General features: G+C 44.3%; 1 protein-coding gene across 1 annotated transcript in view; it reads left to right on the forward strand.

The window, feature by feature from the left end:
- LOC147122292 (dihydropyrimidine dehydrogenase [NADP(+)]-like) overlaps positions 1-16,605 on the forward strand; it is a 1,139,740-nt gene that overhangs the window by 576,110 nt on the left and 547,025 nt on the right. Inside the window, exon 11 of the mRNA XM_085983269.1 lies at positions 4,421-4,631. Within this exon, the coding sequence (XP_085839395.1) occupies positions 4,421-4,631 (211 nt within the window). The remainder of the gene's footprint in view (positions 1-4,420; positions 4,632-16,605) is intronic.

The following is a 16,605-nucleotide window of genomic DNA, read 5'->3' on the forward strand; positions in this document are numbered from 1 at the left end:
AAGGCCGAGACTGGTGTAGTTGTGTTTTTGTAAGGCCGAGACTGGTAGTTTTGTGTTTTTGGGGGGGCTTCTCCACATGAGGTTGTAATGTGGGAAGGGCAGAGGTTTGCAATAAATTATTGTTCTTAAATTGCACTGTGCATGTTTTTTTTGTCAAGTCCTGGTTGCCCTGCTCGGCTGAGGGCTTGTGGAGCGGCTACATTCATCTGCTGACATTGGCACAAGCCATTCCCTGAGAGGGGGCCTAGAAGCGACGTTCAATAAGCCGGCGACAGGTGGCCCTTGCACTTTCTGCCTCCCTCCTGTGCTGGTCCTCCTCCTCCTCCTCCTCCTCCTCCTCCTCCTCAGGTGGTCCTCCAATCTCTGGTGGCAGTGGCTGAGTCCTGCGGATAGCCAGGTTGTGCAGCATGCAGCAAACGACCACGAAATGGGAGACTCGCTCCGGCGAATATTGTAGGGCTCCACCGGAACGATCCAGACAGCGGAACCGTTGCTTCAGGACGCCGATTGTTTGTTCGATGATGTTCCTGGCCGCTTGATGGCTTTCGTTGTATCCCTCTTCAGCAGGGGTGCTGGGCGCACGGAGCGGGGTCATCAGCCAGGTACACAAAGGATAGCCTTTGTCCCCGATAAGCCATCCTCGTGGGTGAGGCTGGGCCTGGAACATGTCTGCCACAGAAGTCTGTCGCAGGATGAAGGCATCGTGGCTGCTGCCTGGAAAGCGGGCATTGACAGCTAGGATGAGCTGCCTGTGGTCACACACCAGCTGGACATTGAGCGAATGGTAGCCCTTCCGGTTGTGGTAATCCTCGGCATTCTCCAGAGGTGCCCGCAAAGCCACATGCGTGCAGTCAATGGCGCCCTGCACCATGGGGAAGCCCGCGAATGCTGCAAAGCCCATTGCACGCTGTTGCTGCTTGGCAAGGGCCATGGAGAAGGAGATGAACTGACGTCTCCTTTTGAAAAGGGCATTGGTCACCTGGTGGATGCAGCAATGCACGGCGAACTGGGAGATGTTGGAAATGTCCCCAGTCGCGGATTGGAAGGAGCCGGTGGCATAGAAGTTGAGAGCCACCGTCACCTTCACTGCCACCGAAAGAGACGTCCTGCTCCTCAGCTGTGGCTGCAGATCACCGCCAAGCAGGTGGCAGATCTCAGTGACCACCTCCCTTCGGAATCGCAGCCTCCGAACACACTGCTCGTCAGACATGTTGAGATAGGAGAACTGCTGGCGGTATACCCTGGGTGGGTAAGGCCTCCTTTCCCAACGCCTGTTGCCCCCTCTCCGTCTAGCCAGGGCTGCCACTCTCTCACGGCGTCTGTGAGCCCTTTGGATGCAATGGAGAAAGCCAGCGTTTGCACCCATTGCAGCCCCCATAATATGTTAGCAAAGAATGATATGTCAATGAGGCAAAGACAAGTGGAAAGCTGTGGCCTGAAGGCACAAGTACCTGTCCGAGTGTTGAGCCAAAGCAGAAAGCTCTCTACCTTGGTCTCTCTGCAAAGATCCGTCTCTCAAGAAGGAGTGCTGCGAAATGGCAGCCTTTTCTAGTGCAGGAGGAGTGCCCTTTAATTTGCGCCCCCCGCGCCCCGCATCGACTGAGCACCATTCCACTCTACCAGTCGCTAGGGGCGCCAGGTGCACAATGGGTCGTCGCGCCTGAATTTCCGGTTGGGGGCGCACAAAGGGCGTTGCACGAGGAAATGACATCATGATCTGCGCGCGCAGCTGAGCGCGCGCAAAGACTTTGCACCGCCGCTAAATCTCTAGTGAAGTTGGGGAGAGGCGCAGTTCGCGCTGCGCCCAGCCGCTAGCCGCCTAGCGTCCGACATCTACTCCTCCTAAGGCGCTACCGGCTGGCGCAACCAACTGAATTTCTAGGCCTTAATGTTTTACTGTGTTTTTTAAGTGATCCCCATTCATACTTTTGACAGATCGGTGTGTAGAGACCTGTCAAAAGTGTGAAGGGGGATTCCCTTCTTTGATTGGTTCCCCATGGCCCATGTGATCCCAGGGGCACTTGCGAATCACATGCGCCCCTGGGATACCTGGGCCTCTGCTCATTTCTTAGAGCAGTGGCCCAGGATCGCAAACCTCGGGATCTACGGAGCCAGCAGGTAAGTTCGTAAGTTTTTTCCAATCGGAGGCATCCGCCCGCAGGAAGCCTCCGATCAGAAATTCAGGTCCTAAGTGTGGTTCCTAGGTATACACTAACATAAGAAAACTATTAAGCACTTGGTTTGAGTATAAAACAAGGTTTTAATCAACTGTTTCACAACCATGAGCTCTAGTTACATCACTAGTTCCTGGTTACAAAAACATCCTGAGCAAGCTGGGCCCACGCCTAAGTATTTATACTTTCCTTGGACGGCGCCACCAGCTGGCCACCCAGTGTTATCTCATGAGTCATTTCTACATGAATGGTAAGATTCATGACATACACATTAAAATAGAAGAAGCTAATGAAAGATGTCTCTGCTGTCAAGTGACAACTGTTAACACAAGATAGCACCACTCACCATACGAGATCTACATGATTATCCATGGTCGAGAGAGTTACTGTTGATTTTTGGCACCACTTTCCATCAGGAAGCTAACTCTTAGTGGTTGACAATTTTTCCTAATTTCCAGCAGTTAAAATAACCAAATTTATAACTGCGAGAGCCACTATTGCATGGATCTCCATTGCAGAGTTCAGAATTGCAGTAATTTGCAGAACAACTTGGATTTCACCACAATCAAATTGCACCACAATGGCCAGCCACAAGCTCTGAGGCTCAAAGATTCATGAAAGCAATCAAGAAATGTGTTCAGACTGCTCATTTGAACACTCTGGGCCATATTTTGCGACACCTATGGGTGCGTACGAGGTGCGCACCCGCCCGTAGGGGCCGTGCAAGTTCTGGGTCTAGGTGCGCGAAGCGCATGTGCTGAAACCCGGCACTTGCGATCTGTCAAGAATCCTCTTAACAGATCGTCCGCATCCCCGGGAGAAGGGCCTCTGCAGGTGGAGAGTTGCGTGATTTGCCCAACTTCCGTCCGCTGAGTGCCCGTGAAATTCTTATTTTTTAAAACTCTTATGCTGGTAAGAGTTTTAAAAAATAGAAAAATAAAATTTGATCACTCATTTATACATTAAAAACCCTGTCCAATAAAGTAAGTACCTGTATATTTAATTAAATGCCATTTTAATTAATTTTAAATATGTAATTAAAAAAATATATTTCATGTGTTTGTGTATTTTTTAAATGATCCCCATTCATACTTGTGGGAGTTCTGTACGTACTGAACTCCCATAAGTATGAAGGGAGATTCCCCTCTTTTATTGGTTGGGCCGGCCCAGGTGATCCCAGGGGCGCTTGCGAACCGCATGTGCCCCTGGGATAGGTGGGCATCTGCCCGCGCGGACCCGGTGAGGCCCAGGATCGCAAGCCTCCATATCTCCCGGGCCACCAGGTAACTGCGTAGATATTTTACAGGTCGGAGGCATCCGCCCGCAGGAAGCCTCCGATCACAAATGTTGGGCCTTAATTTTGGCAGTAAGAGTGTAGGCAATTCCTGTGTAAATAACTACCATCTACGCCTCACTGCACTATGGGTGAAGGACCTGCAACAACTCTGCGCCATCACAAGTTAAGAATCACAGTACCTCATGCTGTCACATCCAAGTAAAATGATAAGATTTTGAAGAAAAATCGCAATGCTAAGGCAGAAGTGAAGGATTATGCGGTTTGAAAATGCCAAGCCAAGCCTAGAGAAATCAAGTTTGGTGATCATGCCCTTGTGAAAAAAAGTAATACAAATATTTGTCTGCACTCTGATTTGCAGACTTATTTCAACTACAGCTACTCAAATGACCAGAAATGTATCCTTCTTCAAGAAAATAATACCATCACGAGAATCTCATCATTATCATGCAGACTGAACACAGTGCTAATTTTAGAGGTTCTGGACCAGATAATACAGCCGTCTGCCTATTTGCAATCTCCCTTTCAGGAGATCCCATTCATATCTAAATGGTGATTTTCTTTAAAAGTTTGTATGTTACATTTTGGAAGGTTTATTTTTATTTTAAACTGTCCGTCTATTTTAAAGGAAGGAAGGGTTGGATGGAGTGTACTTATCCAGACACTAGAGGGGGACCTTGGGAGTTTTTGTTGTTGAACAGCGATCATGCTGGCATCATATAACTTGTAAGAATCTTTCCTACAAACAATCAGTGTTTAGAAAGTCAAACACAACAGGAAGAAAAATAGTTGGCTCAGAACAAGTAACATTACATTTCTGTAAACTTAGGTTCTGCATGATGTCCATAATTTAGAATTGCGATGGATATGTTCTACATCACACTGAGCTGTGAAGGTCAAAGTTGTCCTGAGCTTAACAGTGCTGTTTTTCGCTCTTGCAATTGTCTATTAGATGGAACTAGCAAAAGAAGAAAAATGCGAGTTTTTCCCTTACATGTCACCAAGAAGAATTATTCTGAAAGGTCAGCGCATTTCTGCAATTGAGCTTGTTCGTACAGAGCAGAATGACGCTGGGGGTTGGATCGAAGATGAAGACCAAGTTATTCGCTTCAAAGCAAATGTTGTCATCAGTGCATTTGGCTCCATTCTCTGCAATTCTTCAGGTAAGCGATTATAAACTACTGTACTTTTTCTATATTTATCTTGAGAAGCTTTGAAAAGGAGTATAACTTAATTGTGAGTTTTTTTCCCTTGAGATATATTGTTAGTTTGTGTCAGTATCCACAATATAACATTACTTGGAATAACAACAGAAAATGCTGGAAATACTCAGCAGGCCAGGCAGCATCCGTGGAGAGAGAAACACAGTTAACGTTTCAGGTCTGGGACCCTTCATCAGAACTGGAAAAAGCTGGAAATGTAACAGATATTAAGCAGGTGCAGAGACAGGGGCGGGGTGGGGGGGAGGTTTAGGAGGGGAGGAAGGAATTGAAAGAACATACTGTGAAAATGTTGCAAATGGGAATGGCAAAATTATACTGCATGGAAAATGGGGGCAGGGATTATTATCTGAAATTGTTGAACTCGATATTGAGTCCGGAAGGCTGTAAAGTGCCTAATCGAAAGATGAGGTGCTGTTCCTCAAGCTGACGTTGAGCTTCATTGGAACAATGTGATAGGCCGAGGACAGAGAGATCAGAGTGGGAGTGAAGCGGAGAATTAAGGTGACAGGCGACCGGAAGCTCAGTGTCACCCTTACGGACTGAATGGAGGTGTTCCGTAAAGCGTTCGCCCAATCTGCGTTTGGTCTCCCCAATGACTGTATTTTCTTATTGAGTGCCCTGCCTATCCATATTCTGTCACAGGCGATAGGCCCCGTACTGATTGAGAACTACTTGATCATGACTGAAATCAAAACAGAAACTGCTGGAAATACTTAGCAGGTCAGACAGCATCTTTGGAGAGAGAAACAGAGCTAACATTTCAGGTCGATGACCTTTCCTCAGAACATAACTGAGATGCTTCCTTTGGGAAATGTACTCCCAACAGACAAACCTTTTCCTCTCTCTTAAACTCAACAACACCAAATATTTTCCACACAGAAGTTCCTAGTTCTATCATTTCTTCATGGGCCTCAGCCTGGGTGAGCTGCAGAAAGGACTTGGAATTGGGCACTCACTAAGAACCATTCATAAATCCCCTTTAACCAACTGAGGCCAGGGTTCTTGCATTAACCATTTACAATAGCCTAATATTTACACAAGATGAATTGACGTGCAGAATTTTTTTAATAATGGAAGAATAAATGTGCAATAAAGCTGTGAAACCGAAAGGAGCTTCAGAAATGGTACATGAATAAACCAGCTGCCTAGCAACATTGCTTCATTTGCGTATTATATTTATTTAGCACTGTAGAATTTTCTTAAGTGTACTGCAGTAATTGCACTGTTTCATTGAATAGTGTAACTTAAACAACAGCTGCAGATTTCTGTAACCCTTTATAAAAAAAAAAAATCTGTGATTAACTGCAAGTGACGTTTGACTCCGAGGCTGTGCTGGCAGAATACGCTCACTCACTCATGCCATATAACTGAATTTTTTTCATTCATGGAAAAATAGTCCAAATTCCCTGCAAAGTAGCATCATAATCAAGGGTCAAATCACCTCAGTAGAAATAAATATTAAAGCCATTCATTTCAACCAACTGTTCCTGCAGTAAGAGAGTAAGGATTTTTTATAGCATGTTCTGGGGCTTTTTTCCCAAGGATTAAGACGAATAAAAATTAGGGAAACCTTTAGAGGCTGGTTTATCACTTATAAAACTAAATTCTAAAAGCGTTGTTTGGGACATTTTAATGAGAAAGTGCTTAGCATTGTTTTTTTTGAATTTCCCTTAACGACCTCCTGAATGATTGGGCAGCATTCCCATGTGAATAGCTGTTCAAAACATTGTTTTACTGTAGCTCTGCTTATCTTTATTTGCCAGGTTTCACTAATGGGTGATGTGATGCCGATTATTGTGGTAAAGAAATGCCCGTGTCCTGATTGGTTGACTGAAAATAATAAATCCATGATAATGTCGCACTTCAGTGTAATAAAATAATCTAAATTGCACAACGGTGCCAAAAATTGCAATATGTAGAAGTACATACTCTTCTAAGTAATGACTCTTAAACAATGACTGTTAACCCTCTATTGCAGAGCTTATTTCATTTGTATTTGAGTAGTCCCTAATCATGGAAGTAAATCGGGACATTCTGGGGTTTAAGAAGATGAAAGGTGTCAAATTGCAGTAAAATCATCTGTACACTGTCAAAAAAAATACATTAATGAGCTGCTAAAGCTGAAATTACAGAGACTTCTGAAATTGGTTTAACATCACACCCATTAAACTGTTTACTGAAGCATTACAGATATACGGCAGATAATGAGCATCTCTGCTATTTAAACAAGTGCAAACTGAACACACATTACATGGATGCATAATTAGTTATGGCATTTTACATTGATAAGAATTTTAGCCTTTTTTTCTGCTTTAACTCACCATACCACACACAGATAATAGTTATTTCAAAATGCCTTAGAGTTGAACCTTAAGTTTTTCTTTCTGTTGTTTTCCCCACCGAGTCCCCCTCTTTTACTGCTGCCATGAATCCCCAACAATACAGCTTACAATCAAATAAGCAAGCTACAGATTCCATGAGAGATGTATTACCATCAGTTAGTCGGAAGCATGGGGCCGATAATGCCGTTACGGCGCAGTGCCATTGGGACAGCTGCTCCTTAACATTGCATGTGGCTGCACACAAACGATAATACAAGGTTAGCTCATTTGAATATTCAAATTTTGCTCTTGGCACACTGCTCATTACCTTTTGGGCTGAGAATTCCTACGCTCGCAGCATGTAAACAATTTTAGATCTTTGGGGGAAAAGAAATTGGCTGAGCGAAATCAGCCTATTGAGGCTCAACAGACCCCAGTGGAAGGTAGGGCTAACTAAAAATAAAATTTAAAGAATGGCCCTTCTGGAAATGGGCATTGAGCAGCTAGTGGCCTTTTCTGATACACCAGCTGTGTTATTGGGAATAGGCATCATCTGCATCGCAAATTGGGCCTTGAAGACCCTCAGGCTCCTAGTGCCCTAGATCCTATACACCCACATTACTCTGCACTCAGTACATTGGGTACAAAGTAGATTTTAGAACTCCATGTTGAGTAATACAAGGCACCATGTTTGGGGCACCACAGTGCTTCAGAAACTGTTGGTTTTATTTCCATATATCTGTCGGAAGATAAATGCAAATGAAGTAAACGTTTGCTATCCTAACCCCAGTAGGGGAAAACTAATGCTCATGAAACTTGGTATGGCAGATTGGAGTGGCTTTCCTCACTGAGGCGATCCTATAACACTTGTCTGATTGCTACTCTGAAACCTTATTGGCAGTTAATTCAAGTGTCTTCTAATGATTTAAAATTTAGTGCTGCATACATTTGAATTGCATTCTTATCCTGAGAGAGTATTGCATTATTAGAGGTGCCACCTTTTGGAGATAAAAGATGTAAAATCGAGGCTGCCTGTACCTACCTGTTCCAGTTGCTGTGAACTATCCATGGCACTATTTGTAGAGGTTCTCCTGGTATTGTGGTTAATGTCCCTCACTCAACTTATTCCACCAAAAAAAACAGATTATCCGCTTATTCATCTCATTTGCTGTTTGTGGGACCTTGCTCTGTGCAAATTGGCTGCTGCCTTTGTTGAGCAATAGTAGTTGATTGATTCTGAAAGGTTTTGGGATGTTTTGAGGCAAGTTTCTGTTTCCTTCTCTTTAATGCAGCATTTTTTCTAGCAAATTAATAACATAATTTGCCCTTGGGTCGGAGCGATCATAATATGATAGAATTCTTCAATAAGATGGAGAATGAAATAGTTGACTCAGAGACTAGGGTCCTGAATTTAAATAAAGGAAACTACGATGGTCTGAGGCGCGAGTTGGGTAGGATTGATTGGGGAATGTCACTCAAAGGGTTGACGGTGGATAGGCAATGGCAAACATTCAAAGACTGCATGGATGAACTAAAGAATTTGTTCATCCCAGTTTGGCATAAAAATAAAACCAAAAAGGTGACTCAACCATGGCTAACAAGTGAAATTAGGGATAGCATAAGATCCAAGGAGAGGACATATAAATTGGCCAGAAAAAGCAGTAAACCTGAGGATTGGGAGCAGTTTAGGATTCAACAAAGGAGGACAAAGGGATTAATTAAGAAGGGGAAAATAGAATATGAGAGTAAGCTTGCAGGGAACATAAAAACTGACTATAAAAGCTTTTATAGATATGTGAAGAGAAAAAGATTGGTGAAGTCAAGCGTAGGTCTCTTGCAGTCAGAATCAGGGGAATTTATAATGGGGAACAAAGAAATGGCCGACCAATTAAATACATATTTTGGTTCTGTCTTCACAAAGGAGGACACAAATAACCTCCCAGAGATGTCGGGGAACATAGGGTCTGATGAAAGGGAGGAACTGAAAGAAATCAGTATTTGTAGGGAAATGGTGTTAGGGAAATTGATGGGATTGAAGGACGATAAATCCCCAGGGCCTGATAATCTACACCCTAGGGTACTTAAGGAAGTGGCCTAGAAATAGTAAATGCATTGCTATCATCTTCCAAAATTCAATGGAATCTGGAACAGTACCCATGGATTGGAAGGTAGCTAATGTTACCCCACTATTCAAAAAAGGTGGTAGAGAGAAAACGGGGAATTACAGACCGGTAAGCCTGACATTGGTAGTGGAGAAAATGCTAGAGTCCATTACAAAAGATGTAATAGCAGAGCACTTGGAAAACAGTGACAGGATCAGACAAAGTCAACATGGATTTACAAAAGGTAAATCGTGCTTGACTAATCTACTGGCATTTTTTGAGGATGTAACTAGTAAAATAGATAAGGGAGAACCAGTGGATGTGGTGTATTTGGACTTTCAAAAGGCTTTCGATAAGGTCCCGCATAAGAGATTAGCGTGTAAAGTTAAGGCACATGGGATTGGGGGCAAGGTATTGGCTTGGATAGAGAACTGGTTAGCAGACAGGAAGCAAAGAGTTGGAATAAATGGGTCTTTTTCCGAGTGGCAGGCAGTGACTAGTGGGGTACCGCAGGGATCGGTCCTTGGACCCCAGCTATTCACAATATATATTAATGATCTAGACAAGGGAACTAGATGTAATATCTCCAATATTTGCAGACGACATAAAGCTGGGTGGGCGTGTGTGCTGTGAGGAGGATGCCGAGAAACTCCAGGATGATTTGGACAGGTTGGGTGATTGGGCAGATGCATGGCCGATGCAATATAACTTGGATAAATGTGAGGTTATCCACTTTGGTGTCAAAAACAGGAAGGCAGATTATTATCTGAATGGCAATAGATTGGGAGAAGGGGAAGTGCAATGAGACCTGGGTGTCCTTGTGCACCAGTCGTTGAAGGTAAGCATGCAGGTGCAGCAGGTGGTTAAGAAGGCAAATGGTATGTTGGCCTTCGTAGCGAGAGGGTTTGTGTGCAGGGACAAGGATGTCTTGCTCCAGTAGTACAGGGCCTTGGTGAGACCACATCTTGAGTATTGTGTGCAGTTCTGGTCGCCTTATCTGAGGAAGGATGTTCTTGCCATGGAAGGAGTTCAGCGAAGATTCACTAGGCTGATACCTGGGATGGCAGGAATGACGTATGAGGAGAGATTGGGTCGATTGGGCTTGTACTCACTGGAGTTTAGAAGAATGAGAGGGGATCTCATTGAAACTTATAAAATTCTGACAGGACTGGACAGACTAGATGCAGGAAGGATGTTCCTGATGTTCGGGGAGTCCAGAACCAGGGGTCACAGTCTAAGCATAAGGGGTAGGCCATTTAGGACAGAAATGAGGAGGAATTTCTTCAGCCAGAGAGTGGTGAACCTGTGGAATTCTCTATCACAGTAGGCAGTAGAGGCCAATTCATTAAATATATTCAAGAAGGAGTTGGATATTTTGCTTAAGGCTAAAGGGATCAAGGGGTATGGGGAGAAAGCAGGGACCGGGTACTGAATTTGGATGATCAGCCATGATCGCATTGAATGGTGAAGCAGGCTCGAGAGGCCGAATGGCCTACTCCTGCTCCTATCTTCTATGTGTCTATGTTTCTATACAGTATAACAATACCCACTTACTGACGTCTGTTCTGCCTTATTTATTAATTACCTTAAATTAAGAGCTGTACGGATTAAGGGTGCTGAAAGCAACTGGGGAGGTATTTTACAAAGCACTGCTAAAATAATGAAAAGATTCACTGGGTACTGGAGAGCTTCGACAAGTTTGGAAATGTGCCTGAACTGTAAAAAGGGACCCAGGTAACTATTAGGTTGTGACGAAGCTAGGGTAGAAGGATTGGGGAGTAGAACTCCAGATTTGGCTGACTTATCCTATAATGAGTGCCCGCTGTGAACAGCTCCACCTCTCTGCCTCCTCCTTCCAATATAACTCTGCCTACATTTCTAAGGGAATAGAACTGGCTTCCTTCAGTGTCAGCTGTGGCTCAGTGGGTAGCACTCTCTAGGTGGGAGGGGCTAGGAGTGAACCAGGTGTTACTGGTTGCCTGATTGCAGCAGGGAGTTGGAGTGAGTTTGTAAAAAGTTGCTGGTGGGTTTTGGGGTTTTTGTTTTAAGGTTTGAGGGCCTTTTTGGCCCACAAAAACAGCCAGATGGCTGCTGAGGGGTCCAGAGTGCCGGGCCCCTCAGGGGACAGTGTTCCCAAGAGGAATTTAATTAGGGAAGAAACTGTGGTTGGAAGGGAAAGGAAAAGGCCCAAAGATTTGGGCCGGGACCCCAGGAGGTTTGGAAAAGAAAACACGGTGGTGGTTCAGTGCGAGGATAAGGAGATACGAGCTTGGTATATTATCCAAGATGTACATGAGGACTGTGGCGAGGGAAGCTGCTTTGCCTGCCGACCAAAGCCGAATGTTGGGTTTGAGGTGATGGTCAGTGGCCGAGAAGAGGTGGAAAGACTTTTACTCAGTCTGAAAGTTGGCGATAAGTTCTTGGAGGTATCTCTGCTATATTCGGAAGAGGTGGTGATCTCATTCTTAAACTTGCCAGTTTATATTGAGGACAAAGTGCTAATCAAAAAGTTGGAGTCGTGGGACATTAAAATTTGCTCAGCAACAAAGAGAAGGTACTATCCAGGAGCACAGGTAGCAGATGGAACCCATTACGTAAAGGTACGGTTCCCAGAGGGGGTGAGGTCATTACCGTACAGCATGAAATTTGAGACACTGGAAGGAGTGCAGTACTTTCGAGTGCTGCATGATAACCAAGTGAGGGTTTGCTATTATTGTCTTGGATATGACCATCTTGTAAGAAACTGTCCAGACTTGTACTGTTATAATTGTGGCGAGTCTGGACACATCGCCTGGAGCTGCAAAGTGAAGAGCTGTGGGGTGTGTCGCAAAGGCCCCACCCGCTGTGAGTGTGAGGCAGAAGGAAGCTCTATGAGTGATGAGGAGATGGGGGAAGGAGCAGGAGATGTGAGTGGAACAGCCAGAGGAGCGGAGCAGTCGGAGGACACAGCTGGTAAATTGAAGGAGAAAAGAGCACAGGAAGAGGCAGAAAATTGCAGAGCAGAGAACAGGATGGAGATGGTGGAAAACACACCAAGTACTGTGGAAAAGAACAAAGACAGCAGCGGGCAGCAGGGGTCGAGTGCAGACTCGAGCCTTAATAAGGTTCAGCTCTCCCTAAAGAATCTGGTGTCCGCGGGGGTAGAGGAGGCGGGAGCGGGATGCGTGGTAAATGTAAGTACTCCAAAGAAAGACGGGGAGTCGGACATCTCAGTGAGCAGGAGGGGGCAAGACAAGGAGAGGGTGCAAGAGGCAGGAGCCTTAAAGGGGCAGCAGGATGGGAGCAGCAAGACAAAGATGCCAGAAGGGAACAATATAGGTGCGCCATTGTCCCATAGAGAGAAGGATCAGGGAGCAAGGGTCAGAGGTGGAGATGAGGTCGAAGGGAGCGGCACTGTTGGAGAAACCGCGATAGCAGGAAAACTCTCTATGGGCAATGATGTATCTGACGGGAAGCAGGATTATGTATCTGACGAGGAGCAGGCACAGAGGGTTGCAGAAGAGCTTGACAGTGAGGAATTAGAGGGGGACAGAGACATGGAAGTCGGGGGTGGGGTGGCATCATGTGGAAAGGGAAAGGTTAGTGAGGGGCAGAAGGAGGGAGAAAGGGCAGCTCCGGGGCCCAAACTTAATGCAAGGAAGAGGCTGAAACAGCAGGGAAGGTTCAAACAGGAGGTGAAAAAGAGCCGGAGGCTGCAGGAAAAAGAAAGAGCTGCCTGAAAAGTTGAGAAGGAGCATGAGAGGAGGGAAGAGCCAGAGATTAAATGATGGGGAGATTATCAGGCATACTTCTCTTCTTTGGAGCCATGACTACATTGGTCTTGATTAATGTGAACGAATTGAGGGGTGAGAAGAAATTGCAGCAGCTGCTGCAGGGTTTTAAAGGTTCGGACTTGTTGTGTCTGCAAGAAAGCTTTTGGGATGAGGATATCCTAGAAAGAGTTCAGAAGGTTTGGAAGGGAAAGGTGTTTGCAAGTTGTGCAAACAATAACCGTAGAGAGGTGGCTGTTTTGGTGAGTCCGTCCATAAAAGAGAACGTTGCCTTGGTGGACAAGGACACTGAGGGGAGATTGTTAAGGCTAAGGGTAAAAATGGAGGGATTTAATTGCGATCTCTTTAATATCTATGCACGGAATGACCATTTCAAGCGTCGCGAGTTTTTTCGGGGGTTAGTCACTGAAGCGACAGAGGTGGAAAATCCTTGTATAGTGGGGGATTTTAATGTATTTTTTATCTCGGATGGACATTTCAGCCCAGATGACCTTTAAGGATGATAACTCCAGAGGGATGATTGTAAAAATGATGGCAAATTTAAATTTGAGAGACTTATGGAGGGACTGGAACCCCATAAAAAGGGAGTTCTCCAGAGCAGGCTGGGTGGGTGATGTTTTAAAACAGAGCCGAATAGATTTTGTGTTAATGCGGGAAGGGTTAAGTTCTGAGGTGATGGAGATTTATTATAAAAAAGTATTTTTTAGTGATCACTCGGCTTTGGTTCTTAGAATTAGGAACAGCAGAGTTAAGATCGGTTCAGGGGTGTGGATTTTAAACAATCAATACCTGAAAGAAATTGCTTATAAAGAAGGGATTATAAATATAATAAAGAATGTTCGGAAAGAACCTTTGTTCTTGAAAGAAAGAAGAGTTTGGTGGGACAATTTCAAATATGAGGTAAAAGTTTTTTCGGTACATTATGGGAAAAAGAGGGTGGCAGCTAACCGGCGTCGAGAAGAGAATATAAACAAAAGGTTTACGGACGTCTGTAAAGCAGTTGACGGAGGGGATAAGGGAGCTGAGACTAAGTTCCGGGTTCTAAAGGAAGATTGGGAATTATTGAAAGCTGAAAAATGCAAGGGGGCCATTCTCCTTGCAAAGGCTAGAGATGCATTGGAGGGCGAAAGATGCACTAGATATTTTCTAGAACAAGAGAAGCTGTGACAGAGGTTATCGTTAATTGAAGAGTTGAAAGTTGGGGAGAAGATCATTCATGAAAGTGGGGAGGTTTTAGAGGTGGCTAGCAGCTTTTATCAAGAGTTATATACAAAAGAAGACATTTCCAATTTGGCGATGGAGAAGGTTACTGCTTTTATTGAAGAGGGTTTAAAGGAGGATGAGAGAAGCATGTGTGACAAAGAAGTAGGATTAGCGGAAATAAAAGTAGCAATAAGTGGAATGAAGGGGGGGAAAAGCCCAGGGTCCGATGGACTAAGTGCAGAATTTTATAAAGAATTTTTCGAGATTTTAAGTCCATTGCTCTTAGAAGTTTTTAAGGAAATTAAAATTGAGGGAAGCCTGGCCTCATCTATGAGGAGAGGTATCATAAGCTTAGCTTATAAAAATAAAGGGGATAGACAGGATCTGAAGAATTGGAGGCCCATCGCATTATTAAATGTGGATTATAAGATCTTGGTGAGGGTTATGGCAAATCGTTTGTAGGAGGTGTTACCGCAGATAGTTTGGCCCTCTCAGTCCTATGGAGTCATAGGCCGGGACATCGCAGACTCTGGTCTCAATCCGAGATGCGATAGTGCTCATGGAAGAGAGTGGAAGGAAGGCTTATGTATTAAAGATAGATCAAGAGAAAGCCTTTGATAGGGTCTCTCATGAGTTTTTATTGAAGGTTTTGGAAGCATTTGGTTTCAAGGAAAATTTCATTCAGTGGATAAGGAATTTTTATTCAAACATATTTAGCTGTGTTAAATGTAATGGTTTTTTATCCAAGTATTTTCCAATACAGAGATCAGTGAGACAGGGTTGTCCCCTGTCCCCATTGTTGTACACATTGGTAGCAGAACCATTAGGTTACATGATGCGAAAGAAACATGGTGTAGTTGGGATTGTGGCCCCCAGTTCTGGGCTGGTGTCGGTGATACACCAATATGCAGATGACACAACATTGAGAAATGGGGAATCAGTTAGGAAAGCTATGGATGTAGTGGAGAAATATTGTAGAGCTTCAGGAGCCAGAGTGAATTATAGTAAATCCCAATGCCTGGTTGCAGGGAGGGGTAGGGGGAAATGGTTGGGGGAATGTCCCTTTAAGGTGGTGGAGGTTTTGGAAGTTCTGGGGGTGCATATGGGGTGCAAGCAAGACAGGGATGAAGTGGATCGATTAAATTGGGAACTGAAGGCTATGAAAATTAAAAAGATTTTGGGAAGATGGGAAAGAAGGTGGTTGAAAGTGCAAGGAAGAGCGACAGTGGTGTCTGCTCTCCTGCTATCTAAGCTATGGTACTTATTGACGGTGGAGGATATTCCTGAGTGGGCGGAAAAGTCCATCTGAGAGGCTTGTGTGAGGTTTTATGGGAAGGGAAACCAGCCTTGGTGGCTTACAATACCATCATTGGACGGAGAAATCAGGGAGGACTCAATTTCCCAGATATTGATATGAAGAAAAAATCCTTTAGAATCTAATGGGTGAAGAGATTTCTTCAGAAGTCAAATACAAGATTTTGGAAGAGTTGTTTTGAGCATTTTTAAAAACGAAGTGGGATAGGAGGGCAGGGGATATTGTATATGGAATACAATAATATGTTTTTGAAATTGATTAAACTTCTCCCTATAGGTTTTATAAGGGGGTTGTAGAGACTTGGGCCCAATTTTTAAAAAGTGTGCAGTTTATGCCCAAGGGAGTTGAGGAATTTTTAGAACAGCCCTTATTTTTGAACAGGTGGGTCAACATCAAAGGAGAGGTTTTATTTAATAAAAGCTGGGATTATATCTGTGAAAGATTTATTATACGAGGTAATTCCAGGTTGTTTGCCGGAAGCGATAGTGAGGGACATGGTGTGGGAGGAGGATCAGGAGGTAGAGGAAAAAGCAATAGGAATCATGTATGAGAAGATTGTGAGGGCAATGCCACAGGATTGGATGGAAGAAATAAATGCGGAAATCTCTAAAGGAAGTAAAATGCGTCCTGCTTTTCCAAGCTTTGTACCGGAGAAAAGGGGAGTTGGTCCAATTTGACAACTGTAATACTCGAGATTTCTATGAGGTATTTAGAGAATGGAGATTCAAGACACCTGCTGGTCAGGAGTTTTGGCAGAGTATATACCCACAGCTGGACTTCAACAGGATTTGGAAGGGAGTGTGGGCGAATTTTAAATGTCCAGAATGGATTGAACTGGATTTCAAATTGGCTCATAACGGGATTTTTACCATGACGGTCTTGTGCAAGATTGGACGAGTGGAGGCGGCAACTTGCCCAATGTGTGGGACACAGGATGAGACTCTGTCCCATTTACTGGTGTTATGTCCGCAGTTAAATGACTTTAAGTCCTATGTTTGACAGTTGTGTGAAGCTTTTTTGCTGGGTGGGGACCGAAGAGCGAGAATGGGAATCCCGTGGGACTCAATTTTGAGATGGGGATTGCAGGAGAGTCTGCTCGAGTCTAGCGGAGCGGCAATTAATTTAATGTTCAGTTTGGCTAGATTTGTGATTGTGCAAAGAAGGAATGCTCTGTTTTTTAAGGGGAGGAGAATCAATCTAAAA

Source organism: Somniosus microcephalus, chromosome 3, assembly GCF_052327205.1.
Source record: "Somniosus microcephalus isolate GS21.2 chromosome 3, FLI_Smic_1.0, whole genome shotgun sequence".
In the NCBI taxonomy this organism is placed as follows: Eukaryota; Metazoa; Chordata; class Chondrichthyes; order Squaliformes; family Somniosidae; genus Somniosus; species Somniosus microcephalus.